General features: G+C 37.8%; 1 protein-coding gene and 1 long non-coding RNA gene across 2 annotated transcripts; both read right to left on the bottom strand.

Annotated features, from left to right (window-relative positions):
- Positions 1–19,242: 19,242 nt before the first annotated feature.
- On the bottom strand, positions 19,243–19,743 carry LOC133790110 (uncharacterized). The gene is made up of 2 exons (XR_009873900.1): positions 19,663–19,743; positions 19,243–19,575 (listed from the first exon to the last, which is right to left on the bottom strand). It is a non-coding gene; the product is annotated as an uncharacterized LOC133790110 (long non-coding RNA).
- Positions 19,744–19,901: 158 nt separating this feature from the next.
- On the bottom strand, positions 19,902–21,737 carry LOC133792562 (uncharacterized). The gene is made up of 6 exons (XM_062230470.1): positions 21,660–21,737; positions 21,101–21,574; positions 20,760–21,011; positions 20,339–20,682; positions 20,088–20,258; positions 19,902–20,010 (listed from the first exon to the last, which is right to left on the bottom strand). The coding sequence occupies exons 2-6, from the start codon at positions 21,140–21,142 to the stop codon at positions 19,902–19,904; spliced, it is 918 nt and encodes a 305-aa protein (XP_062086454.1). The 5' UTR covers positions 21,143–21,574; positions 21,660–21,737.
- Positions 21,738–27,143: the final 5,406 nt, after the last annotated feature.

Below are 27,143 nucleotides of genomic sequence, written 5' to 3'. Positions count from 1 at the left end.
GATCTTATCCAGATTAGCCTCTATTCCTCGAGCATTTACAATGAAACCCAAGAATTTTCTTGAAGATACTCTGAAAGAGCACTTCTGAGGGTTAAGCTTCATGTTATATTTTCGGAGCACGGCAAAGCATTCTTCTTGGTCACAAACATGGTTATTGTTAAGTTGAGATTTGACTAACATATCGTCAACATAAATTTCCATGTTGTTCCCTATTTGCTCGGAGAACATCATGTTCACAAACCGCTGGTAAGTGGCCCCAGCATTTTTGAGTCCGAATGGCATAACGTTATAACAGTACTACCCTTTATCTGTTATGAAGTTCGTATGTTCCTGGTTAGGGGCATGCATGGAAATCTGGTTATATCCAGAATAGGAATCCATGAATGACATTAGTCCATGCCCTGCCGTGGCATCCACGAGTTGGTCTATCAGTGGTAAAGGAAAGCAATCCTTAGGACAGGCCTTGTTGAGGTCTGAGTAGTCAATTCAGGTTCGCCACATTCCATTAGGCTTCGGGACCAGTACCGGATTTGCTACCCAATCAGGGTAAAAAGCATCCTGAATGAATCAGTGTGCTTTTAACCTGTCGACTTCCTCTTTTAGGGCCTTTTTCCTATCATCATCCAGTTGTCTTCGCTTTTGTTGCATCGGCGGGAAGCTTTTATCGATATTTAGCGCGTGGCTCACTATATTTGGACTTATTCCTACCATGTCCGAATGTGACCACGCGAAGACATCCTGGTTTTTCTTCAAAAAGCAAATTAATTTCTATTTAGTTTCTTCATGGAGGTTTTTCCCGACCTTTACCATTTTCGGAGGGTCTGATTCTTCGAGCTCTTCCAATGGTTCGAGATCAGCTCTTTCCTCCACTCTTGGGTTGATTTCTTCATCTATCTCCAAGATTGTCCCATCTTTATTCTGAATGACGACGAGAGCTTGTGCGCTTCCCTGTTTCTTTCCTCTTATGGAAATGCTATAGCATTCCCTCCCGACCAACTGGTCTCCCTTCAACGTCCTGATGCCACTAGAAGTTGGGAACTTGATGGTCAAATGCCTTACAGACGAGACTACCCCCAGCACTACTAGGGAGGGTCTCCCGAGCAGTACGTTGTAGGCTGATGGCAGGTCCACTACTACAAACTCCATCATCTCTATTGCTGAAACTGGATAGTCTCCCAAGGTTACAGGGAGTTCAATGGACCCCATACAAGCAATCCCCTCTCCTGAAAAACCGTACAATGTCGTTGCACATGCTTTTAGGTCTTGAAGCGCGAATCCTATCTTTTCTAAGGTGGCCTTATAGAGAGTGTTCACTGAGCTCCCATTATCAATGAGAACTCTGTAAACTCTCTTATTCGCGAGATGGAGAGTGATCACTAGTGGGTCATTGTGGGGAAACTATACATGGGACGCATCGTCCTCAGTAGAGGTTATCAACTGAGATTCAATCTTTTGGCACTTCAGAGCTCTAGGTTCGGATTCATAGGGGGACCCGTCCCTAGTTTTTAACTCGTTCATGCATCGCTTTTGGGAATTCTTGCCCGTCCCTGCGAGATGAGGCCCGCTCGAGATGGTTATCACATCTTCTCCATCAATCGGAGGGGGCCTGTCTTTTTCTCTAGCTCGGAAATTATTGTTTTAAGCCGGCTATGGCGCAACTGCCCTCTGGCTAGTAGAAGCCTGATTATTATTCTGGTTCCTGGCATACTGTCTGAAGTATCCTCTCGAGATCAATCATTCGATCTCGTCCTTCAACTGCCTGTATTCATCAGTAGTGTGCCTAGTATCTCTGTGAAATCGACAGTACTTGCTGGAGTCCCTCTTGGACTTCTGATTTCTCATGGGGTCTAGACGCCTGAAAGGGACCTGGGTTTCATTAGCCAGGTATAAATTCTCCCGAGACTCGTTGAGTTCGGTGTACATTTTGTACACGGAGAAATACCTTTCCCCTTTCTTCTTCTTTCCCCCTTTCGCCTCGGGGTTACTTCCTTCATTCTTCTTCCTTTTGGAAGGGATTTTTGCATGGGGTTTTGAGGCTGATGGGTTTGCCGAGGTCGAGGAAGATTTTACATTTTTCATTGTAGTTATGGGCTGAGAGGTCATGTTCAGCGTTGACCTTGCCTCTTCTACATTGATAAACCTCTGAGCTTGCCTAGTAAACTCGGTTAAGGACCTCACAGGCTTTCTCTACATATCATCCGAAAGGGGACTTCCCGGCATTACCCCAGCTTGGATGGCCATTAGAAGACTGCTGTCATCTACATCCCGAGCTTGGGCGACCTCCAGATTAAACCTTGTTAAGTAGCTCTTCAACGCTTCACTAGCTGTTGCTGAACATTGGTCAGAGTCGATGCTTCGGGTCTTACCCCGATCATGGCTCTAAACTGCTTCTTGAAATCCTTTTTTAGCTGATCCCAAGAAGTGATTGAATGTCTCTTATATTTTTCGAACCAGTTTTTTCTGGTCCTGTAAGTGATGCTAGAAACAACATGCCTCTGAGCTCGTAACCTACATGACTTGCTCTCATTATGGTGTTAAATGTACTCAAATGACTGTACGGGTCGAATTTCCCTTCAAAAGGAGGGACATGAGGAATTTGAAACCCTTGAGGAAACGGAGTGTTGGAAATATGTGGAGCGAATGGTTCGAGCTCTTCATCAGAATCCTCATCCCGACTCCGACCTCGCTCATTCTGCAAGAGCCTAAATTCCCTTTCCAGCTGATCAATTCTTTCTTGAACCGAGTCAGTAGAGGGTCTTGCCTAAAATTGGCTATCATTGACCACAATTCCAGGTTCGTGCCTTCGCGAGGGATCTTTGAGCCCATTTAGGAAATCTCTCAGGTCCGGGTTCGATGGATTACCACTACCCTGATTCTGATTCAGGTGCTCCCGTAGGTCGGAGCAGTTCCTATGGTTTCTAGTATTTCTTCATCCTTGATGATACATTCTGCCTGATCTGGCGTCCCCTAAGTCGTCACTGGCGAGGCTAGTCGCATGATTGTTCCGAGATGGATTTATTTCATGCTGCCTCATCTCTGTAGTGCCAGAATAGGGCTTCTTGCAGGTTGGTCGCCTCTCCATTCTCTAGTAGCCTCTTTATTCCCCTGTTTTCATCCTTCCTGTATTGCCTCATCACCCCGAGTTAGTTATGCGTTCCTTCGAGGTGGTGAGGGGTATCTTATTGGTGACGGTGGGAACCGAATGGGTGAGGGTGGCTGCCAACCATTTCGGGGTCTGGATGGCCCCGAGTTCGCCTGTGCTGCCTTGGTAACATTTTGTGTGTTACCAGGAACCTAAGTCCGAGCCTCTGCAGAGGCTTGGTTATTCCCAATTTCTGCTGGTAACTCCGCGGTTGAGTTAGCCGGAGCCCTTGCTCGAGTGTTTCTTCACGGTCTCGAGGGAGCAGGTTGCTTTGTTGGTGGTGGAGGTTGTTCCGCTCCTCTTGTGGTAGCATTTTTCTGAGGTTGCCCACGAGCCCTGTGGGGAGGAACATGAACGTCCCACGAAGGTGGATCTTGGTTCTCCTGCGGAGGTTGAGGTTGAGCCGCCTGCACATCTGCGGCTAACCTAGCCAACTCTTCGTTCCGCTTCTTGGCTTCAGCCAGCTATTTTCTTAACTGTCGGTTTTCAAGTTCCACAATGGGGACGTACCGTTCAGGATTATAGTACATGTCCTCATCATCCCTGGGAGTCAGAGGTGCTGGAGGTCCTCGAGAATTGGAGGACTCACTTCTCTCTTCAAGTTCAGGGTTCGTCATCGGCTGCTTCCCAAGGCGCCGTGGATAGTTTTCTTCAGGAATATTCTGATCCTTTGCGGCCATAGCTACTCAGGGATTGTATTGCTTAAGGCTCTCAGTGAAAGCACCAAACTGTTGACGTCGTTTTTCGTCAACTTAAAACGTAGAGCAATTAAACAACAAGAACTATGGCGCAGATAAATAATACAGAATAACAACGAGAATTTTACGTGGTTCAGCAGTTAACTCTGCCTAGTCCACGAGTCAATTTTATTAAGACTTTGGATATTTCAGGAAATTCTTCAGGGATGAATTCTCCAGAAATTCTCTCAAGATATCAAAAATCACTCCCTCTAAGTGTCCATGATCTATCTATTTATAGAGGGTTCTCAGAGTTCGTTCCCACATATTTCGGGAAGATACTCCTCTTCTGTAACTCCTACATACAAGGAAACGTCCCCTGAAGACCAGGAGGCATATAATAGACTAGTTAATATCCCTTTAATGTAGGGAAGTTGCAACAATAAATATCTTTTGAATGCATGGACTGCATCTCATCAGTTGACCCACTAAGACGTTCGAGGCCGGCAATTAGCATCATGCTAGTCCAGGTCTTTAGGTAAATTATGAGCTATGCAACTTTCCCCAAGACCAGCTCGAAGCGGGTAGCCGTTACATTCCGAGCTCATACCCATGCCAAGCTCGGGCTACTTGATCCGAAGATACCCAACAATGGATATACTCCGATGCTATGTCTTTCGAGCTTAGAAAGAACTTCGAGGTTACATATCTTCGAGGTTTTCACCTTGCTTCGAGGGTTTGGCATCTGGACCTTGAACATGCACTTTAGGTATCGCGAGCTCACACCTGACGAATTCAGCTTTCGAGGTCACAATCTCAGGTCTCAAAATCTGGGTGTAACAGGGATAAGTTAGATTATAGGCGTTATGCTGCCAAAATTTTAGTAGTTTTAGAAATATAATAAATTACAATTTTAACAATGTAATTTTAAAATGAGTGTTATTAGAAATTTTATGATTGTAAATTTTAAATCAAATAATTAAAAAATTATAAATTGTAAATCAAAATAATAATATTAAATAGAAAATTATAAATATATAATTAAAAATGAAAGTTACAAATTTTAACAATGTAATTTTATAATTAGTATTATTATAATTTTTATGATTATAAATTTTCAATCGATTAATTAAAAAATTATAAAGCATAAATTAAAATAATAATATTAAATAGTAAAATTATAAATATATAATTAAAAATAAGATATAAAAATTTGAACAAAGTAATTTTAAAATTTGATAATATATTCATAAAATTTACTAATGTATGCATAAAATTCAATAAGATATCATAAGTTAATTAAAAAAATTAGTGCTTTGGTGATAAAAAATTTAATATCAAATAAAGGTAGTTCTTTTATGATTATCACATTGTGATAATTTATTTTCCACTTGAATCAGTTATGACGATTGACAAGAATTGGATAACTAATAGACGAAGTAACTCTGATGAGTTTTGGAATGGTCTTCAAGCATTTATACAAATGGCCAAGAATCATGTTAAAGCTTCAGGAGAAGTCAAATGCCCATGCGTTTAGTGTGTCAATATGGTGAATCAGAAACTGGATGTGGGGGAGGCTCACATACACAGATATGGGTTCGTGTAGTGATACGTGAAGTGGACCTACCATGGTGAAGTTGATATACCTACAGTAGTGAACGACGGGGCTCCAGTAACTGATGAGATGATTGACATCATCAATGATGTTATTGGTGAACAGGACACTAACGAAGAAGGCATAAATGAAGGAATTTCAAATGTTGGTGGCAATAGTCCGGAGAATCAATTTGATGTTCTGTTTCAAGAGGTCGAAGCTGATTTATACCCTGGTTGTACATGGTTGTCTTCCTTGAACTTCTTGGCGAAGATGATGCACATGAAGGTTATTAATAAATAGACAAATTTTTCCTTTGATGAACTTTCAAAGTTTATGAAATTTGCATTCCCGAAGGAGAATAAGATTCCGGCTTCATTCTATGAGTCTACGAAAAAAGTGAGGAAGTTAGGGTTAGGTTATCAATCAATTCATGCTTGCAAGTATGACTGTTGTTTGTTATGGAAGGAGAATTCCCAAAAACAGAGTTGTCCTGTATGTGGTGAGAGTCGATGTGTTGACAAAGACACAAAGGGGAAAAAAGTCGCCCACAAAGTGTTGCAGTACTTCCCTTTGACTCCTAGGCTGAAGCGTCTTTATGGTTCAAGGCATACAACAAATGATATGACCTGGCATAGTATGGGACAGTCAAAAGAAGATGGTGTGATGCACCATCATATTTATGGGGGTGCTTGAAAACAATTTGATTCCAGATATCCTGATTTTTCCAAAGAACCAAGAAACGTTCGATTGGGTTTGGCTGCTGATGGTTTTAATCCATTTGGTAGCATGAGTTTATCTTACAGCACGGGGTCGGTAAGATTCTGCAGGTACAATATGCCTCCTTGGTTGTGCATGAAAGAGTCATCATTCATGTTGACCTTATTGATTCCCGATCCGAAATCACTTGGGAAGGACATGGATTTCTGTTTGAGGCATGTAGTAGACTAATTGGAGTTGTGGGATGAGGGAGTTCAAACTAGAGATGCTGCAACGAACAGTGTATTCAAAATGCGTGCAACACTTTTATGGACTATCAATGATTTTCCAGCTCGTAGTAGTTTTTCTGGTAGGAGTGGCCAAGGATATATGGCATGTCCTTCATGCAACGAAGACACTCCTTCATGTCGTGTAATTTGGAAGACAGCTTATGTTGGTTATTAAAGATTCTTATCTTCAACACATAAATGGAGGAAGAATCGCTTGTTTGATGGGAATTATGAAAAATGACGTCCTCCAAGAAAATTCAGTAGTCAAGACATACTCAAACAATTAACACATGTTCCAGATCGTTTGCCGGGTAAATATGTCAGTTTCGGGGGTGTGAAAAGAAAGTGAGTGTAACGTCCCAAAAATCAATAATAACGCTTAAGGGCCTTGATTAGTGTGACGGGAGGGCATGATTGATTTATGGGTGATTGAAATGATTTAATGCATGATTCTATGATAAGCATGCCTATATGATTATATGGATATATGAAATGCATGTTTATGAGTGTTAGTATGCATGTTGGCCTGTTTAGCTTAAAGGGGCATATTTGTAATTTTGGCCCGTTGAGGGCATAAGTGTTAATATATGTTATAATTGTGAAGGCCACATTATTATGTGGATATATTTTCAGCATGCGGCTTGAGGCGATCCTAGGGAGCCAGTTAGCAGGAAAGTCACAACGAGACCCAATACCTAACTCGGGGCGAGTCAAGGGTTTTGGGTCTTATGTATTTATTTGGGTTATTGGGTTATGGATATAAATAATTGGAGATATATTTGAAGTTAGAGAGTTTAGGAATGAATATTGGGGAAATTTACCATTTTTCCCTCGGGGACATTTTTGGTACCCCGAGCTTTGGGAATAACTTAAGTAACCTATGTTAGATAAAACAAACTAAAGAAACAAGTAGAAACTCCCATGTCAACTGCTAGTTGAATTATGGTTTAGCATTTGAATTTTGGGAACTGCTGGTTGTTTTAAGAAGGTTATGAGCTTTTGGGGTTTCAAGGATTGAAGTGTGATTTTGGTGAGTTTGTAAGCTAGTTTTCTTATGGGTTTTGTTGTTAGGAGTATTCTAGAACTATTGTTATAATTAAATTATGTCATTGGGATGGTACTGGGTTGATTTGATTGAGGTTTGGTTGCTGGAAATGGTTAATTTTCTTGGTTCGAAGGGGTCGGGTCGCAGCTCTGTTCTTGGTGTGTCGTGGCCCTGTATAACAGATGGGAGCTGAAATGAAGGGCGGGCCGCGACATTGGGAGTGCAGGGCCGCAGCCCGTGTGTGCTGTTTGGGGAGGCTGGGCCTCTGATTGGAGGTGGTCCACGGCATAGGGGGCTTAGGGCCACGAATCTTAAGGGTATTTGAGGAGGAATTAGGGGCGAGGACTTAACCTAGGGGGCTCGGGATATATTCCACTATCGTGTTTGGTGGAATTCAATCTTGTAAAGGCTAAAACTTGGCCCGAAACCTTTACTCAATTATTATTGATGGAATTCCTTATCTTTGTTGTGACTAGGTGTATGCTAGGGCTCGGGAAAGGGATTGTGCTCAAGGGTCATTTCTCGTAATCAGAACACTTGGAATCAAAGGTAATAAATTGCACCCGGTTGTGTGGCTATGTTGGGACTAAGGGTTCCCTATACTTGTATGCATTATTATATGATGGTATTATGCCACGTGAACATGAAATAAACGGCCTAAAAGTGTCGGAATTAATATTGGCGCATAGGGCACGACTCAGCCAATGGTAGCTGAGGACAACTTAATATTCACTAAGCTCGGTTTAAGTATGACCTGGTAAACAGAGGGTGCAACCTAAGAGCGTCGACCTTAGTTATTGTATGACCTGGTTATTGATGTTGATTTGATAAATTTGACATGCCGAATATATGAATATTAGATTGTGGATTTACTATTTAAGTGAATGCCATGGACTGCTGAGTGTATGATTATGCTTAATAAATTATTTGGTTATTGCTATTGTTCATGTTATGATAATATGGTTTTGTTGCTAGGCCTTGGCTCACGGGTGCTATGTGGTGCAGATAAAGGCAAGGCTAAGCTTGATAAACCCTGATTTGGAGAGCTCTAGAGGTGGAATGTACATAGTTAGCTGCTCGGTCGCCACGATCGAGGGATGGACAAGAAGAGGAGAACCTTAAATGTCTATTTTGCCCTTATAGTGCCTGGTAGATGTATATAACCCTGAAATTTTTTAAACTGTCCTTTAAACTTAATTTTTGTTTGGATCCCATGTGTGAAATATTTATTTAAATGAAATGTATCTTTTATGACCAAAATATTTTAACCCTAGTTCTGTAATGGTTTTAGTGACACGTTTAAACTAAACGACTTGATTAGCAAGTCTTGCACCTTTATAAACACATAGTGTAACAATCTTGGCTACCCAAGGCATTACAACTTGGTATCGAAGCGGTCTAGATTTAAGGGTTCCTAAAGACTGGCTGGACATGTACATTCGCCGCTAAAGACAAGCTCAACTCAGGGTTCGGAAATTGTGTATACATGTTTATATGCTTAAGTGATTTGAAAGAACTATGATTGTTGTTATCTGTTTGATTAATAGAGAGCATGAGATACTGATAAGGCCTGGCCCTTGTGTAGAGTCCCAAAATATTTACTTAACTAGCTAGATAGTTGTACTGACCCAAATTTGCTATTAAGTCTTAGGACCTTGATTAGTGTGCCTGGAGGGCAATAAGTGATTTATTGTTATAATATGTGAATTTGTGTGAATATGTCATTAGAAAAGCATGTTTAGGTGAATTAAATATGCATATGGGCCCTGTTTGGTTATTAGGGGCATGTTTGTAATTTTAGCCCGTTGAGGGAATAAATGTGATATACTTGTGATATATCTATGTTGCACAATCCGAGACAGTCCTAGGGAGCGGTTAGCTAGAAAGTCACAACAGGGTCAAAAACCCGACTAGGGGCGAGTCAAGCGGTAGTTCGGATATTAGACGTTTTATGGGATTACTGGGTTATGGAAATAAATATTTTGAGATATATTTGAAGATAGAATGTTTAGGAAGGAATATTGGGGAAATATACCATTTTTCCCTCGCGAACATTTTTCGCACCCCGAGCCTTGAGGTAACCTTAGAAACTTAAGTAAAATAAAACAAAATTAGAGAAGTGTTCAGAAGCTAAGGAAACTGTCTCTTTCTTCCTCTCTCTCTCTCTCTTGGATTTTCTTCCTTTGGAAGCATAGGGAAATTTTGGTGGAAACTAATCAAAACTAAGGAATTGGGCTGGGAATCTTAGGAGCTAGAAGCTTGAAGCTTAAGGACCTAACTCAGAGACTCAACTCAGCTCAAGGTAAGCTTTAATCTTAGTGAATTATAATGGTTTTAAGCTGAAATTCTAGAGTATTGCATGTGTGTTGAGTGAAGAATTGACTTTGAGTTTGATGAGGTTTTGAGTTTGAGTTGTTGGGTAGATTTTTGGGTTAGTTGGATTGGTTTTCGTGGAAAAAATGGTGATTTTTCTGGGCTAGAGGGGTCGGGCTGCAGCACTGTTCTTACTGAGCCACGACCCCTTAGAACACTGGGGCATCTGGAAATGGAAGCGCACCGCGCCGCCCTTCGGGAAGGGCCACGATGCATGTAGGCTGAAATGAGGCAAGGCCTCGGGTTAGTTGGGGGCCGCGGCATGAGTTCTTGGTGCCGTAGCGTATAGTGAATTTTTGGGCTTCAAAGAGGTTTTAGGCTCTTGAATTCAATAGTTAAGGTTCGGGATGGATTTTATCACCCAGATTGATAGAATTCAATGTTTCGGAGACTAGAATTATGACCCAAAGTTATTTAGTGGATTAGTATTTGATGAATGGGTATTGTTGGTGCGTTACGACTAGGGTTTCTGCGAGGCTCGGACTAGGGGATTGTGCTTGGGACATCGGTGCCTGGAAAGCTCAGGACACAGGTAAGAAAACTACTGTTCCCATAGTGCTTGTGTTGCAGGGCACGGCCTTATATGATTATGTTGCAGGGCACGACCCTATATGACTGTGTTGCAGGGCGTAGCCCTTTGATTGAATTTACACGTGTTTAAGTATCTGCTTAATTATACTGTGTGTACATATAATAGAATGAACGACAAGAGCCGGGAATGGTGAGGGCCGGGAGCGACGAAGGCCAAGAACGGCAAGGGGCCGGGAGCAGCGTTTAGCACGCGGAGTGCGAGTTACCAGGGCGATACCCTAAAGGATACCTGGGATACCTTCATAGTGTGGACCGCGAACCCAAGGCTTGGTAAAGCACCTAGGATGGCATGGTCGTACGTGTATAGCCTAAGGATGGCTTGTTTATATGTTAAGTGTTTGATATGCATATGTTATCTGCTTGTGATGGTTTTCTTGTTGGGCTTTGGCTCACTGGTGCTCTATGGTGCAGGTAAGGGCAAGGGGAAAGTCGACCAACCATGAGTATAGAGAGCGTGAAGCGGCATATACATGTTTGGCCTACCTGGCAGCCATGACTATGGGTATTTTTGGGAGATGATTGTACCAAACCTAAATTTTATCATTTAGTCGACTCTGATTATATTTTTGAGTTGTAAATAAACAGTATTTTGGGATCCCAAATATTAAACGCTTATGATTTTCAGTAAATAGAATTATTTTCAAAGTTTATGACTCTGTTTATGGTTTAATTACACATTTTTCTTAAAACCTCGATTAGCGAGTTAAATGCACGTTTTAAACTTAGTAACTGCTCTAAGGAAGTAAGGCGTTACAACTTGGTATCAGAGCGAGCCAAGGTTTATGCTTTCTGGACAATGATCGAACATGTACTCTCGCTGTCAGTGACAAGCTCGACTCAGGGTTGGTTGGTAATAATTGACTTATACGTTTGAATATGTGCTTAAATGCCATGTTTACCTGCTTATTCCATATAGTGCATGATAAATGAGTTAACATATGCATGATGTCAAGGCATGGCCCATTGAGTGTTATATGTTATTTGTACGTTATGTGGACTGTTGTCTATGGTTGACTGGTATGATTAGGGATGTGGTTTTGGATGTTGTTATCGTGCCTGATGAGCGGCGTCGTTGATTGCAGGCAGATTTGTTGAAATGCCTCAACAATCATCGAGACTCCGCGAGAGTACGGCCGAGGATGACAACCGGCCCCTCGATAGATGTTTGCCGAAATGGAAGCAAGATTGCAACGAACAGAGGAAGAACTTCGACAGTTGAGGTCCCTCCACAGGTCACTGGATTGCCAATTCAACAGGTGATGGCGCCAGTGCCGGTTCAATCAGTTGTGGAGAACAGGTGGGAACCTTTATATGAGAGGTTTAGAAAGCAACATCCTCCCACTTTTGAGGGTGGACCAGACCCACTGTGGGCAGACCAGTGGATGAACATGATTTCCTCTATTCTTGATTTTATGAGGGCTGAGGGGAACGAGAGGGTAGCTTGTGTAGCTACATGTTCAGAGAGGATGCCCGCATCTGGTGGGATGTAGTAGTTCAGAGGAGAAATGTGACAGTTATGACTTGGGAAGAGTTGAGGATCATCTTTAATGAGAAATACTACAGTGTTGCAGTCCGAGCTGCGAAGGTTAATGAGTTCATCAACCTAACACAAAATCGGTTGACCGTTATAGAGTGTGCTCTGAAATTTGACCGATTGGCGAAGTTTGCACTAGATTTAGTGCTGATAGATGCGGCAAGAAGAGACAGATTTGTACAGGGGTTTAATGTTATGATTGCCCTTGATGAAAAGATCACTTTGGATCCAGAGACTACTTCCTATGCTCAGGTTGTGGACAAGGCCCTTACAGCTGAGGGGGTTGAGGATCAGATTTGGAGAGAGAGCGCTGTTAGGCGCGATGCCAGGAAGATGGTGCCTCCTTTTATTGGATCCAGTCGGGGTAGTGTCTCTAGTGAGCAGAAGAGGAAGGCCCCAGATTCCTTTGTTCCTCCCGGTTTGGATAGGAGGGCATGTAGTGCTTCTAGTGGCCGTTAGGGCAGAAGTGACAACTGGAAGAGTTTTCCAGTGTGTCCCCGGTGCAGACAATGACATCAGGGTGAGTGCAGGATTTGGGCCTGCTTTGTTTGTGAGAATGCCAACCAACTGAAGAAGGACTACCCACATGCCAGGAAAGAGGAGCAGAAACATGGTGACAGTCTTGCTCCTGCCAGAGTGTTTACTTTGACTTAGATTGAGGCAAAGGCTAGCCCCTTGGTTGTGTTAGGTCAGATTTCTAGTGCTGGTTCTTCTTATATTGCATTGTTTGATTTGGGAGCTACTCATTCGTTTGTGTCTGCTAGAGTGATAAATCAACTGTGTAGACCTGGTGTTTTGTATGCTAGGGGTTTTCAGACTTTGTCGCCGACTGGGGAAGTGGTAGTCTCTAGGAGATGGATTAGAGCGTTACCAGTAGAGGTAGATTGTAGGGAGTTGTTTGCTGATCTGATTAAGCTTGCAATGGATGACTTTGATATGATCCTAGGGATTGATTGGCTATCGAAGTATGGGGCGACGATTGACTGTAAGCACAGGATGGTGACTTTTGAACCAGAAGGGGACATACCCTTTGAATTTGCGGGGACAGTTAGTGGATTGCGAGTACCTATGATTTTAGCATTGAAGGCTAGAGACCTGATGCAGGGAGGTTGCATAGGATTCCTAGCGAATGTTGTGGATACCTCTAGGGTTGTGTCAATTGGACTAGGGGAGACTAGATTGGTATGTGAGTTTCCAGATTTATTTCCAGCAAATCTGCTAGGGCTGCCGCCACAGCGAGAGATTGATTTTGTTATAGGGTTGGTACTAGGGGTGGAGCTAGTATCTAGGACACCATACAGAATGGCTCCAAAAGTGTTGAAGGAATTGAAGATCCAGTTGCAGGAGTTACTGGATTTGGGGTTCATTAGACCGAGTTTCTCGCCATGGGATGCTCTGGTATTGTTTGTCAAGAAGAAGGATGGATCTCTTAGGATGTGTATTGACTACAGGGTGTTGAACAAGTTGACCATTAAGAACAAGTACCCACTGCCTAGGATCGACGATTTAGTTTACTAGTTACAGGGAAGGACAGTTTTTTCCAAGATTTATCTCTGGTCAGGTTTCCATCAGTTATGGATCAAAGAGGAGGACATACCAAAGATCGCTTTCCGCACTATGAATTCCTGGTTATGTCCTTTGGATTAACCAATTCCCCAGCAGCTTTTATGGACATGATGAATAGGATTTTCAAGGACTATTTGGAGAAGTTTTTTATTGTGTTCATCGAGGATATTTTGGTGTATTCTCAGTCAGAGACAGAGCATGAGCAGAATCTACGTTTGGTACTGCAATGGTTGAGGGAACATATGTTATATGCTAAATTCAGCAAGTGCGAGTTCTGGTTACCGCAAGTTACATTTCTGGGCAATATCGTCAGTAAGGAGGGGATTTGATTGACCCAAGTAAGATTGAGGCAGTGAGAGACTAGCCTAGACTGAGTAGTGTTCCTGAAGTGAGGAGCTTTCTGGGATTTACAGGGTATTATTGGCGGTTTGTTGAGGGGTTCTCTAGGATAGCTATGCCATGGAAAAAATTGACAAAGAAGAAGACAAAGTATGTTTGGACAGATAGATGTGAGAACAGTTTCAAAGAATTGAAGCTGCGACTGATCACCGCACCAGTGTTGAGTTTGCCGACAGACAAGGAGAATTTTGTGGTTTATTGTGATGCTTCCAGACATGGTTTAGGGTGTGTGCTAATGCAAGCTGTGAAGGTGATAGCCTACGCATCTAGATAGTTAAAGGAGTATGAGTAGAGATATCCCACGCATGATCTAGAATTAGTAGCGGTGGTATTCACACTTAAGATTTGGAGACATTATCTGTATGGTGAGAAGTGCGAGATATTCACCGACCATAAGAGCTTGAAGTACTTCTTTACTTAGAAGGATCTGAATATGCGCCAGACATGGTGGCTGGAGTTGGTTAAGGATTATGATTGTGACATCCTATGCCATCCTAGGAAGGCTAATGTAGTTGCTGATGCATTGAGCTGGAAAATCCCAGGACAGCTGTTCAGTTCGAGAAAAATATCTAATAATCTAGCTGAGGAGATGACTAGAGTGGGTATAGAGTTGGTGATTGGTCAGTTAGCCAACATCACTCTTCAGTCTACACTCCTTGAGAGGATCAAGGAGGTGCAGGGGAAAGATTCCTAGTTGAAGGGTCACAGGGAGAACGTCTTAGTCAGAGCGACTAAGGACTTCTCTTTCTCGGATATGGGGTTACTGAAGTACAAGGGTCGAATTTGTGTTCCGATGGATTCTGATATCCGGTGGGAGATCTTAGATGAATTGCATACCACTCCCTATTCCTTACATCCAGGTACAATGAAGATGTTCCAAGATCTGATAGATTTTTATTGGTGGTCGGGCATGAAGATGGATGCGGTGGATTATGTGGCCAAGTGCTTAACTTGCAGCAGGTCAAGGCTAAACATCAGAGGCCAGCAGGGTTGTTGCAGCCTCTGGGGAATCCAAAGGAGAAGTGGGAAGATATCACCATGGACTTCGTGGTTGGTTTGCCGAAGACCGTGGGATAGCATGACTCTGTGTGGGTAATTGTGGATACGTATACCAAGTCAGCCCACTTCTTACCTGTCAGGATGACTTATACTGCGGAACAGTATGCCAAGTTATATGTGAAGGAAATTGTTCGAATTCATGGGGCTCCGAGTCGATAGTATTGGACAGGGACCCCACGTTCACCTCCATGTTTTGGGAAAGTCTGCAGAAGGCTATGGGGACATAGTTGCGATTTAGTACCGTTTATCATCCCCAGAAAAATGGACAGTCTGAGAGGACCATTTTGATATTGGAGGACATGTTGCAAGCCTGTGTGCTAGATTTTGTGGGATCTTGGAGTAAGTATCTCCCTTTGATTGAGTTCTCGTTTAATAACAGTTATCAGGCGACTATCAGAGTGGCTCCATATGAGATGCCTTATGAGAGGAAGTGCATATCACCTATCCATTGGGATGAGTCGGGTGAGAGGAGGTACTTAGGTTCTGAGATGGTTCAAAGGACCAATGAGGCGGTTGAGAAAATTAGAGCTCGAATGCGTGGAATTTCAGGTTGGTGACCATGTATTCCTTAAGGTTTCACCTTTGAGGGGAGTGAAACGATTTGGTGTTCGGGGCAAGCTGAGCCCTTGATTTGTTGGCCCCTTCGAGATAGTGGAACAGGTTGGAGAGGTAGCTTACAGATTGGCGATCACAACAAGAGAAAATGCTTTTAATAACACCGAAAATGTGTTATCAAAACATACCATAACACTTTTTGATGTGTTAAAACCGACTATGTTATCGTAGGTCAGGGAACTTTACATAACACTTTATCAGTGTTATACAGATGTGTTATTATACTTTCAACGAGAACACACTTTCTGTGTTATTTTAATATATAGATAAGTGTTTAATTATGTTATTTATAGTCGATTATATAACACATTTCAATACGTATAAATTTGTGTAATACTACACTTTGGTATAACACTTTTTTTGTGTTATACTACACTTTGGTATAACACTTTTTTTGTGTTATACTACATTTTAGTATAACACATTTTTTGTGTTATACTACACTTTAGTATAACACATTATTTGTGTTATATAATGAAGTTTGCATAACATAATTCTTTGCATAAAACGTGTTATTGTAATAGATATTATAACTCAATTTTCGTATTATTGTTATATTTAGATATGTTTAAATTCTCATTATGTATTTTATTTATATAACACTAATTTATTCCATTATATTTTAATTTTTTTTATATAATTAAAATTAGCTTTCTAATATATACTAGCATCATCAAATGAACTTGATTTTCAAATAACAAAAAGTAAGAACATTCAACATTGTATTAATAATCCACAAATTAGTTTAAAACATTCAACACTGTCATCAACAACAAAATGTTCTTTAAGTATTCAAGGAGTCTAAAAGTTACTACTTTCAACACAAAGAAATAAACAAAGTTAATACTTTTAAAGAGTCTTAAGTATCCTTTTCTACTTCGCTTGTCACATCTGCAAAATAAAAAAAGAAATATTTTATTGTTATTATCTAGCATCACAAATTACTTCAAGAAAAATGCTATGGAAATTATATCCAAGAAAGGACGCCACATACAAAATAATGGATTCACAACTACACAAAGCAAACAAAGAAACCAAACACTAAATTATAAGACATTGGTTATTTTTTGAGTATGAAAATGTACCTATTGGAATAACTTTTTTAGAAGGCCATGCAACTGTGGAACCAACTGCTTCTTGTATTGTAAGCATCGCATGATTAGGACGAAATAAGTAAGATTCTAGTACAATATCAACATCAACCCATACTCGCATAAAGTCTAGTCCAAGAGGCTTTCCATGTACAGTTATCTTTGGATCACTAGAATCCCAATGACCTTCAGCAACAATTACATTTGCCCAGTCAAGCAAGTAGCAAGCATTCTTCCCTTCTGTAAAGTTATGTCTTTTTTCTAGTGCAATACTCTACCAAATTTATTTTAAAGACAATATATTAGTTTCTATATTTGTTCTTCTAAAATGAAAATTTAAAACAATAACAACTTTTATAATTTACCTTAGGGGACTGAATATTTTTTGACTGCGGTACATTGCGAGACTATCCTTCGCTTGGTGTCACTTTACCACCAACCTAAATATAAAACCAAGATAAGTTTCATTGGAAGAAAAGAAAACTAAGGTTTATAAGTGCAAGATAGAAATACCACCAAGTGTTCTTTAAGTAGATTCATCATTTCAGTCATTTTGAGCTTCATATTATGTTGCTCTTCTTCTAACTTGGAGATCTTGCTATTACACATATTAACAACAGTTAGCTTTTACCTTGTTACGCCTCTTCCTTGTCTGATTAAACGACCAGATTTTGGGTTACCAAACAATTTTGTCAAGGCATCCTCATCAGCGTTGTCTATAGTTCCTGATTTTTGGGTCTTCAAGGAGAATCTCATTCAATGAACCCTGCATATAAATTAGTATAACTAATGTATTCATTATGGAAAATAAGTAAAAATTCACAAAAATTAAATGACTAATACTCACAAAAATATCAGATGTCGTTGGGTTTACAGGTTCACCATTCTTCTTGGTATGGGCTCTCTGAAAAGCATCAATTCTAGATATTTTAGCATCCTCATTTTCTTTCTTCTACATAATACATCAATAGAGATTATAAAATAGAGACTACAATAATCGAAGCAAAAATACAAACAGTATAAAACTTAATTATTACCATATCATCGATTGTTCGAGCATATCCTCTTCGACTTAAGGTGTGTGGAACAACTTTCTTTCTTCTCTCTTGGTATTAGACCCTTATATTCTATTTAATAAATAAGTAAAAGAGGCATAACTATATTTAATTTAACACCAACAAAGATGAAAGAGGCAGCAACATCACTTCTTACATCATATTTCTTACCAAATGTTCTTTACTAATTTTTTTGGCAACAAATGCTCTCCATTCTACATCACTTTTTATGAGATCCGGCTTTAAGGCTAGTCGTTCACTCTCATTTTTTGCATTGATAATATCCTTTACAAGTCTAGATTTCCCAGCTTTCCATAGTTCTGCCAACATTTCAAAGCACATCTTTTTTTGCCAATCATCATGTAAGTCATATTGTGCCTACAATAGAATATAGAATAACATATTATATGTTTAAGTATAGAGCTGAGTATATATAAAAAAAATACACTCATTAAACTTGTAATTCTACCTGAATAGATTCCCAATGAACATCTCTCATAATTGGTGAAACTTTCCTCCAATCTGAAATAGTGTAAGGAACAACCTCTCGCACAAGAGCGCCCACAAAAGAAGAAAATTGCATTAAGTTAGTACCAACTGGTTGCCCTTTTTCATTCCAATTTATTATCCTTAAGTCATTGTTCCTCTTGGTAAGATTTTCCAATAGATTTTTTCCCCTTGTCTTCTTGGCTAAGTTCATTACATTCGCATCTACATCTTGAGGTATTTCTTCAATCTCAGTTTGATTTGCCTCATCAGTTGTTTTTTGTAATCTAACAGATTTTCTAAGAGGTTGTTCAAGTTCTATCTCAGCCACTTCTTCACATTCTGCAGCAGCCACTTCTTCACATTGTGCAACAACCCCTTCTTCAAATTCTACACCAACCCTTTCCTCATCAGCTATCTCTTCATGTTCCTCCCTTACTCCCTTTTCATAAACACTATCAACTACCTTATCTACTTCATAATTAAGAGATCGTCTAGTTTTTTAACTTTCAAGTGACATCTCCATGTCTTCCACATCATCATTAGGATCTAGTTCTATATTATAGACCATACGACGAGTTGGTGCTCTAGTACTAAGAGCAGGTGGTGAGTCAATTACAACTCTAACAGGTGTAGAAAACCTACGAAGAGCACTCTCACTACTACAAAAATTACATGATAAGTCGGTTAAAAACTGACTTCTGAATGTTCATAAGTCGGTTGGGAACTGACTTCCCATGCAGTGACTTATGATGTAAAAACATGGTAGGTCAGTTGGCGCCAAACCGACATCTGGTGTAAGACATGGTACGTCGGTGGAAAACCGACATCTGGTGTAAGACATGGTACGTCGGTTGCAAACCGACCTCTAGTGTAAGACATGGTAGGTCGGTTGTACATCAACCTCTGGTGTAAAACATGATATTTCGGTTCACAGCCGACTTATGGTGTAGACATCTATTGTCAATTTTAGTAGAACCGACTTATGGTGTTTTTTTTCTCTTAAAAAGTGTATTATGCCCAAAACAAATCATGTTTTTTTATACAAACAAACTGAACAAAACAAAACATATATCACAATAATATAAAATACTAGAATTTGAACTAAGTATCTAAAATAACGAGTCTTAAGTTAATTACAAAATGACTCACATAAGCATTGTAAACTATAGTTAGGCAACAAAAGTGTGTATATCTTCAAGAAAGTCTAAGTTAACATTGTAAGTATATCTCATTAAAAGTCTAAGTTAACAAAAGTGAGTGGACCTATGTAGTACTCATCAAATCCATGACGCATTGTGCCCATTCTTCACGTACTTCATTGATCTCATCCTTTGTGTAATAGTTCTTCCCACCACACTAAAACAAAATTCATTGCATGAGTTGAATTAATATATTTAATCTTAAGGTAAAGCTAGAACGTTAATAATGAATATTTTCACTTACATTACTAGTTAGCCAATGCATTGAAAACTCATTTGTCACGAAGTCCTTCATCATCCTCATAACATAGAACCCACATTGTACTGATTGACGAGGACACTTAACTGTTCTCCACGCGACTTCCTTAGTTTTTGCATTATTTGTGCGTAAATGTTGAAAGACACTAAATAATAATAACATAAACATTTAGATGTTGTTAATTTTAAATGAATTAAAGAGTATGCAGATAATTGATTAGATTTTTACCAAGAAATGAGAGATTTGATTTGATCTGGTGGAAAATTGTGAAGAGAATCCAGGAAATAGCACAATTGGTGATCAAAATCAATTATTATAAGCATCCAATGCTTTCTAACAAAAACACATAAACATTTCATTATTAATATTATATATATTCACTAACAAAATACTAAAAGTAAAAAACTTACCCCTTATGATATGGCAACAACCACATTTGACCCGGATTTGAATCAAGCATACTCTTTGGTACCCATTCAACTCGTTCTTCTTCAGTGGATCCAACATTTGATAACCAAATTGGCTCAACAAAACGAAAAAAGTGACTGATCTCTCTTTTCACTAATTGAAAGTATAAAATCCTACATAAAAAATATATCTCTGTTAAATTTATAAAATAAGTTATGAACAAACTTATAATTATTTTAAAAATCTTTGATACCTGATATATAACGATACACATGATGCTCCAATCTCTTCCATTAAGCCAACATGAACTATATCTTCTTGTGAGGTATATAAATCATTCTCATGGCCGAATATCTCAAAATCCATCGTAATTTTGATCATGAAACTTGGCTCCACATACTTCACGGTAGTTAATAGACACTTGAGAAAGCGAGGAACCCCACTAGGAATCTTGAAGAGTATCGGGGCACAAGCTTTAATTGACACTACTTCATTTTGACTAGGAAGTTTTTGGGAAGGATGAGACTTCTCTTGTGTCATTGGGGCATTAGGTATTGGTGAACCATTCTTTTTTTGCTTCTTTGTCTTCTTAGGTAGCTTCAACATGAAAGTAACACATGTTAGTCATGAAAAATAATTCAATCACTAAATATAGTTTCTTGTCAATGTCTTACCAAATCTGAATCATAAGGAATGATCAGATGAGATGGCCACTCAACATAGTGGCCGACAGCATGACGTACTAAAGAAATCTCATCTCCAATAGGAAATATAAGTTTAGCCTCATCATTGCAGCACTCATCCACTTCCACACAATAGTTACCCTTTCTTAAGTCAACACAATGAATTTTTCCGCTTGTTGCCATTATTCGTCCAATAGCAACAGTATCACCATTTTCTGTCAATAATCTAGACTTATGATTATCCTACAAGCTCAAGACGAGGACAAAATAATATTTATGTTATAATAGATATTTTCTAAAATAATAATATGAATAGGTGAAGAATAAAATACCTTTGAAGAAACTAAAGACTCATTTACCACCTCTATTGGCATAGGGGTCTCACTTGTTCATGAAACTATCGTAGGCAAACTCACTTCACTTCCTTTTAATGATGAAATTTGGTTTGCTAATTCTGTAAACTTTGTCAAAAATAACTCTCGTTCTTGTTCTCGTTCTTCTCTTTCTCATTTTCGTTCTACTTCAAATTGTTCAGCTTGACTACGTAGTCTTTGCTCAAAGGATTACTCTAACTTTTTAAAGTCATCTAAGTATTTTTGCGATTGGTGTTGCTGAAATTGAAATTGATATTGTTGAAGTCCACTAAAACCTTCTGCTGGCTTCAAAAAGTAGTCTCTTTGTGTAACTCCACGACTTTGGCCTCTTACTCTACCAGGATGCTCCTTTGTTCCTAACACTTGTGTCAATATATCATTTGTCCCAACTTCTACAAGTGTCCCCTCATTTCTCTTATCTAGAAGGTCATCCTGCAATATTTAATTTCATAAATTTAGTAATACAATATAATTAAGGATAAAAAAAAAATCCAAGTTCATATAGTTTACAACATACAATGGCATCTCCTATAAGCTTGTCACGTTCATTTACATAATTTCTAGATGCATCTTTCCTTGCCTCCTTCCAAAGTATAGATCAATCTATTGGCTCATCTGTGCCTAGTTTAGTTTGCTATAACAAAATAAAACTCAATTAGTTATATATTAAACCACTACAAAAATTAAAATCAATAGTAAAAGCTCACTTACAAGGTCAATTTCTATTTATTTATAACTGTGTCGTGATGAACGATGAGGGTACTCCAAAGCAGCACGCCTCTCTTTTTGTATTTTACTAAATTCCTAATTCAATTGGAATAATTTAACTTTTCAATAAATTAATATATGAATAAAAAAAATTGAAACTTAGTATTGTACACTTACTTGAAATTCTTTACTTTTTCTTTTGGTGACGAAGTTTTTCCATTCCTCCTCAGGAATGTTATATCTACAAAACCTACAAAATTAAATTAATACCTTAACGATTACTAGACAAATAAAAATTAAGGTCATTGGTGATTATAAATCAAAATAAAATTACATACACACACCAAAATTAAATAATAAATTGTAAAATTAATAAAAATAGAAATCCAAAAAAAATACATAATATGTATTATTTTGTAATAAAAATTAGAATCATAATATGGGATATATAATGGCGCACGTGACTATACAGCTAAGTTATGTACATATTCATTTGTTTACAAGACAGCTAATAAGATTATATTGATCTGATTCCACATGCCTCAAAATATTATATAAATTTATATGATTTATTAGTTTCTAATTATGTGTGTATTATATTGTTATATACTATAAATAATCAAATAAATTAATATTATCTAAGAAAATGTATATAAATTTTTTCACAGATTAAACAATATATATAAATGTATATATTTTTTCTAAATATAAATAAAGATCACATCATACCCAATAGATGAGATGTACCCTAAAGCAAAATGGGGAACCACAGACAAACCCTCTGTATGTAACACCCTTTTCATAAAAATAAATCAAACAAAGAAAATGGAAATGGGAATAATCGAAGACTATGCCAAAATATTGGGTGGAAAGTAGAGTGTAAGTATGTCTAGATTTGTTTCAATCTGATAAGAGAGGCCCCCATCTTTTTTTTTTGGTCATGTTTATCATGAATATAAAAATTATGAAGAAATGATTTAATTAACTCAAAAAGGAAAAAATGCTAACAATTATAATAAATAAAATAACGCAACAAGTCATTTTCATTTGCCATCAACTACCAAAAAATTTCCTTACACATGAATGAAGAAATGAAGCTGTACAAATCTGCAGATTGCAAACAAGCAAGAATATAATGCAAAACTAAAGAAAGGGATGAACAAAGAAAGAAACAAATAATCTAAACATGTGTCTTATTGGAAAGAATGTGGGGGCCTGATTTGAGATATGGCATTCACAATAGAAATTCTTTGTTTTTTTTTCTTTTCTTTTCTTTTCTTTTCATGCTGTAGAAACTGTTCTGTGTAGAGGAGAATGGTATTATAAAGCTGAAGCATTTCCATATAGAGTGGACAGAGAAAAGCAAGCTGAGGGTGAATTGGAATTTGTGCTATGGAGTTTCAGACATGGCTCGGGAAACCATTACCTTAAAGATCCTAGAGAAAGACCTGGACTTGCAGCATCAGCCATTGCAGTAAGTAAAAAAAATAAAAACTCACAAACCAAGCCCAAGTAGCTTCTGTCATTTTCTAGTGTTGGTCACATATGGTTTTCTATGTTTCCATGGTTTTGGTCATTTTTTGTTTTTATTGGCTGAAGATAATGATATTTTGCAGGCTTTGATTTGCTCGGTCATTGTCTTGGTTTCCCTAGCTGCTGTTTTCTGTTAGTTGGGTCTCATGTTTAGACTGGACAATGGGATTATTCAACCACACTTGTTGAGTTTTCTGTATTGAATTTGGGCATACAAGTGCCATGTATGTTTATCACTGTAATGAATTTACAATAGGAACATAGTAAAGTCTATAAATTTAAATTTATATACATTTATATAAATTTAAGAAAATGGGTGTTAAAGTCTATAATTGTTTATCCATTTGCGAAACAGGTTATAGACTATGCAAGAAAAGCAAAAACAACAGGTTATAATAAAACGACTCGGTAAATTTATCAAACAAGTTATAGACTATGCAAGAAAAGCAAAAAAGAGTAAGTAACTGAGAAAACCTAGTTGGGAAAAAAGATGAAATACCTCTTTGAGATAGTCTCTATCGAGCTTATCGAAGATTTTGATTGAGGCAAAGACAGTGACGAGAATGAGAGATAAGGGCAAAAAGAAGGCAAGTACAAAGCTTCCGATGCTGGGACCTGCACGCGTGACCACACTCAGGCCTCTAGCTCTAGCTCTGGTTTTCAATGGGTCACCGGAGAATGTAAGCATCGGCGAATTGGTCGAGCGAGAAGAGTTGAATGAAGCGGTTGTGGGAGTGGGAGTGGGTCGGAGAGCAGAGGGGTTGGAGCTGTGCGTGGAGAGAGTGAGAGCGACTGAGGTTGGGTTGGAGATTAGGAGAATCCCTGCCATGAAATACAATAAACAATATATATATAGTTATTCACAGATTAAACAATATATATATTTATAGAAACCCAAGCACAAGAGAAACCCATCAAAAATAATAAACAATATATATAGTTATTCACAGATTAACTATGACGGCAAAAATCAAACTCCAAGAAAACAAACCCCAGAAATCAAACTCCTGTGAAGAAAACAAACCCCAGAAATTCGTGGCGGGTATGACGACAAAAAGGATTGAAGAAGAACGGTAGCTGGCGGAACGAAGAAGATGTGAAGATAAAAAATTCGCGGGTGTACAGTGAAGAAGAAGAGTATGCGCGGGATACTCAATTTTATTTGTGTTTTTTTTTCCAACCTAATTTTAACATGGTATGTCTCCAATAGCAACTGACATATGATGTACCATCATAAGTTATTTCTAGAACCGACTTATGCTGTTAAAACTACAAATATATAATTTTAACATGGTATGTTAGTTCATTAGCAATCGACCTATGATGCAGCATGATATGTCTGTTCTAGAACCGACTTATGATGTTAAAATTAAAAAATATATAACTTTAATTTGTTAATATTTTATTTTAAAATTATAAATCTCCAACTTATTTAATTTATTTTTTTCTAATATTTATAAATATGCTATTTATCAATTAAAATATTTTCTTATTAAAAACTAAATTAATTTTTTTAATTCCAATTAATTAATTAATTAATATTTCAAAAATTATAATATATGTAATATTAAAAAGTATATATTTTTTATACTTATTGCATTCACAAATCAATTATATATATGTATTATTTTATAAAGTAATACATTTTAAAATTCAAATAGTACAAAAACAAATTAAACTATCTTTAACAATATATTTTTATAATGACATGATAAGTGAGTCTATAGAACCGACCTACCATGTCACATGAAAAGTTAGTTCCCACACAACCGACTTACCATGTCATTTAAAAAAATATTAATTAAATACATTAAAATATTTATAAAGTTTTTTTTAAAATTATAAATACTATTCAATTAAAATATTTTTTCATTATAAAATATAATTATTTTTTATATTATAAATAATTGATTGATTTGATTCATCTATTTATATTTCAATACATTATAATGTAGATAAATAAATATAAATTTTTTACATTTATTCATACACTACTAAATAAATTATTGTATTTTAAAATTCAAATAATGTAAAATAAATAAAAATGTGACATGATAAGTCAGTTCATATAGTACCGACCTACCATGTTAGAAATGTAGGACATAGTAAGTCGGTCCACACAGAACTGACCTACCATGATTTACATGGCATGTCAGTTTTGCAGGAACCGACTTACTATGACATCTTCAAGCATGGGAGGTCGGTTCAATGTGAACCGACATACCATGTCAACATGGTAGGTCGGTTCCTGCGTAACCGACCTCCCATGCTTACCTTTATTATACATGATATGTCGGTTCTGTGTAAACAAACTTATGAACATGTGGTAAGTCAGTTTAAGTAGAACCGACTTCTCATGGTCGATGACTGATGTCCCAATTGTAGTAGTGTCTTTTTCTGTAAAACAGGGCTTCCAAGGAACATATCGTCACAATCAACTTGAGTCTTCAATGATGCTTTTCACTTTTTGGCCACAAGATTGCATAAAGCACCTGGACGAAGGTGTTCTTTTGGAGATCTTCTTAATGTACTCATTTTTCAAGTTGAAATTGCTGCAATATAAAAAGAAAGATAACATAAGTATATAAATCAGAAATGCGGATCACCAAAAACTAATAAACATACACCAAAACTATAAAACCAGAATTATTTCATTCAAATTAAAATGAAATCATAAAGTACACCATAGAGAGTAATAAAACCAGATTTGTTTCATTCAACAAAAGAGTAATAATACGCCAAAATTACATACAAAAAGTGTAAGCAGATTTGTTTCATTCAAAGTACATAAGAAACAATAGGAAACTCAATTTTATTCATTGGATTCAAGTCCAAAACACCCTCTATTTGAATCCTTTAAAGCTATATACCAATTACTTGACTCATTCACCCTTGCATAAAAAGCCTTTTTCACTTGTGAAGCTAATACAAATGGATCCCTAATGGATTGAGCTTGTCCTATATTTAAATTTACAAGCGTATAGAACTCTGACTTCTTAACACCCATTCAAATATTCGCCCAATCGCACCAAAAAAATGGAACCTTAAAAGTACAATAATCAAGCATAATTATATCCTTGATAACACCAAAATACTATTCTTTATCATTAATCATGTGCTTCCAAGTATACACCGCTGTTTTGAGTTGTTTTTTCAGCTCCTTTTTTATGGAATCGAATTCCATTAATCATGTACCCTTTGTAGGAAGTGACACCGCGACTTGGACCTTCAGCCAATTGAGCTAACATGTCATCTACTTTGTTCATGTTAGAAATCTGAAAATAAAAATATACTTGTAAGAAATTTGTACACTAAAACAAAACATAAACTTTTATCTTGGCAATAGAATACAACCTTTTCATAAAACCATAACGGGAACCCTTCAGAATGTCGATTCCACAACAAAGTTTGATTGTTATTCAGATTTGAGTGTCTTTCTTTTAGCTCATCCATATGGACATTGAGAAATGGTTCTATAATATCCGAGGTAAACAAAACATATCGATGCACTACTGCCAAGTTCAATTGGTCAAGCTCAAAGCACTCTGCTGCTGATAGTGGATTTTCTTCTAGTAATGTACTATCTTGATTATCATTTTGCTTTAAAAATGTTTCACAAAAGCGTACACATTCAACAGCAAGATAGCGATTTGCAATACATCCTTCTGGCCGTGCATAGTTTTCTACAAATCCTTTCAATATTTTCATATATCTCTCAAAATGGTACATCCATCGAAATTGCACCGGACCACAAAGTCTA

Source organism: Humulus lupulus, chromosome 7, assembly GCF_963169125.1.
Source record: "Humulus lupulus chromosome 7, drHumLupu1.1, whole genome shotgun sequence".
NCBI classification, from domain to species: Eukaryota; Viridiplantae; Streptophyta; class Magnoliopsida; order Rosales; family Cannabaceae; genus Humulus; species Humulus lupulus.
The sequence above is the reverse complement of the archived record's forward strand: the minus strand, read 5'-3'. Positions and strand labels throughout refer to the sequence as shown.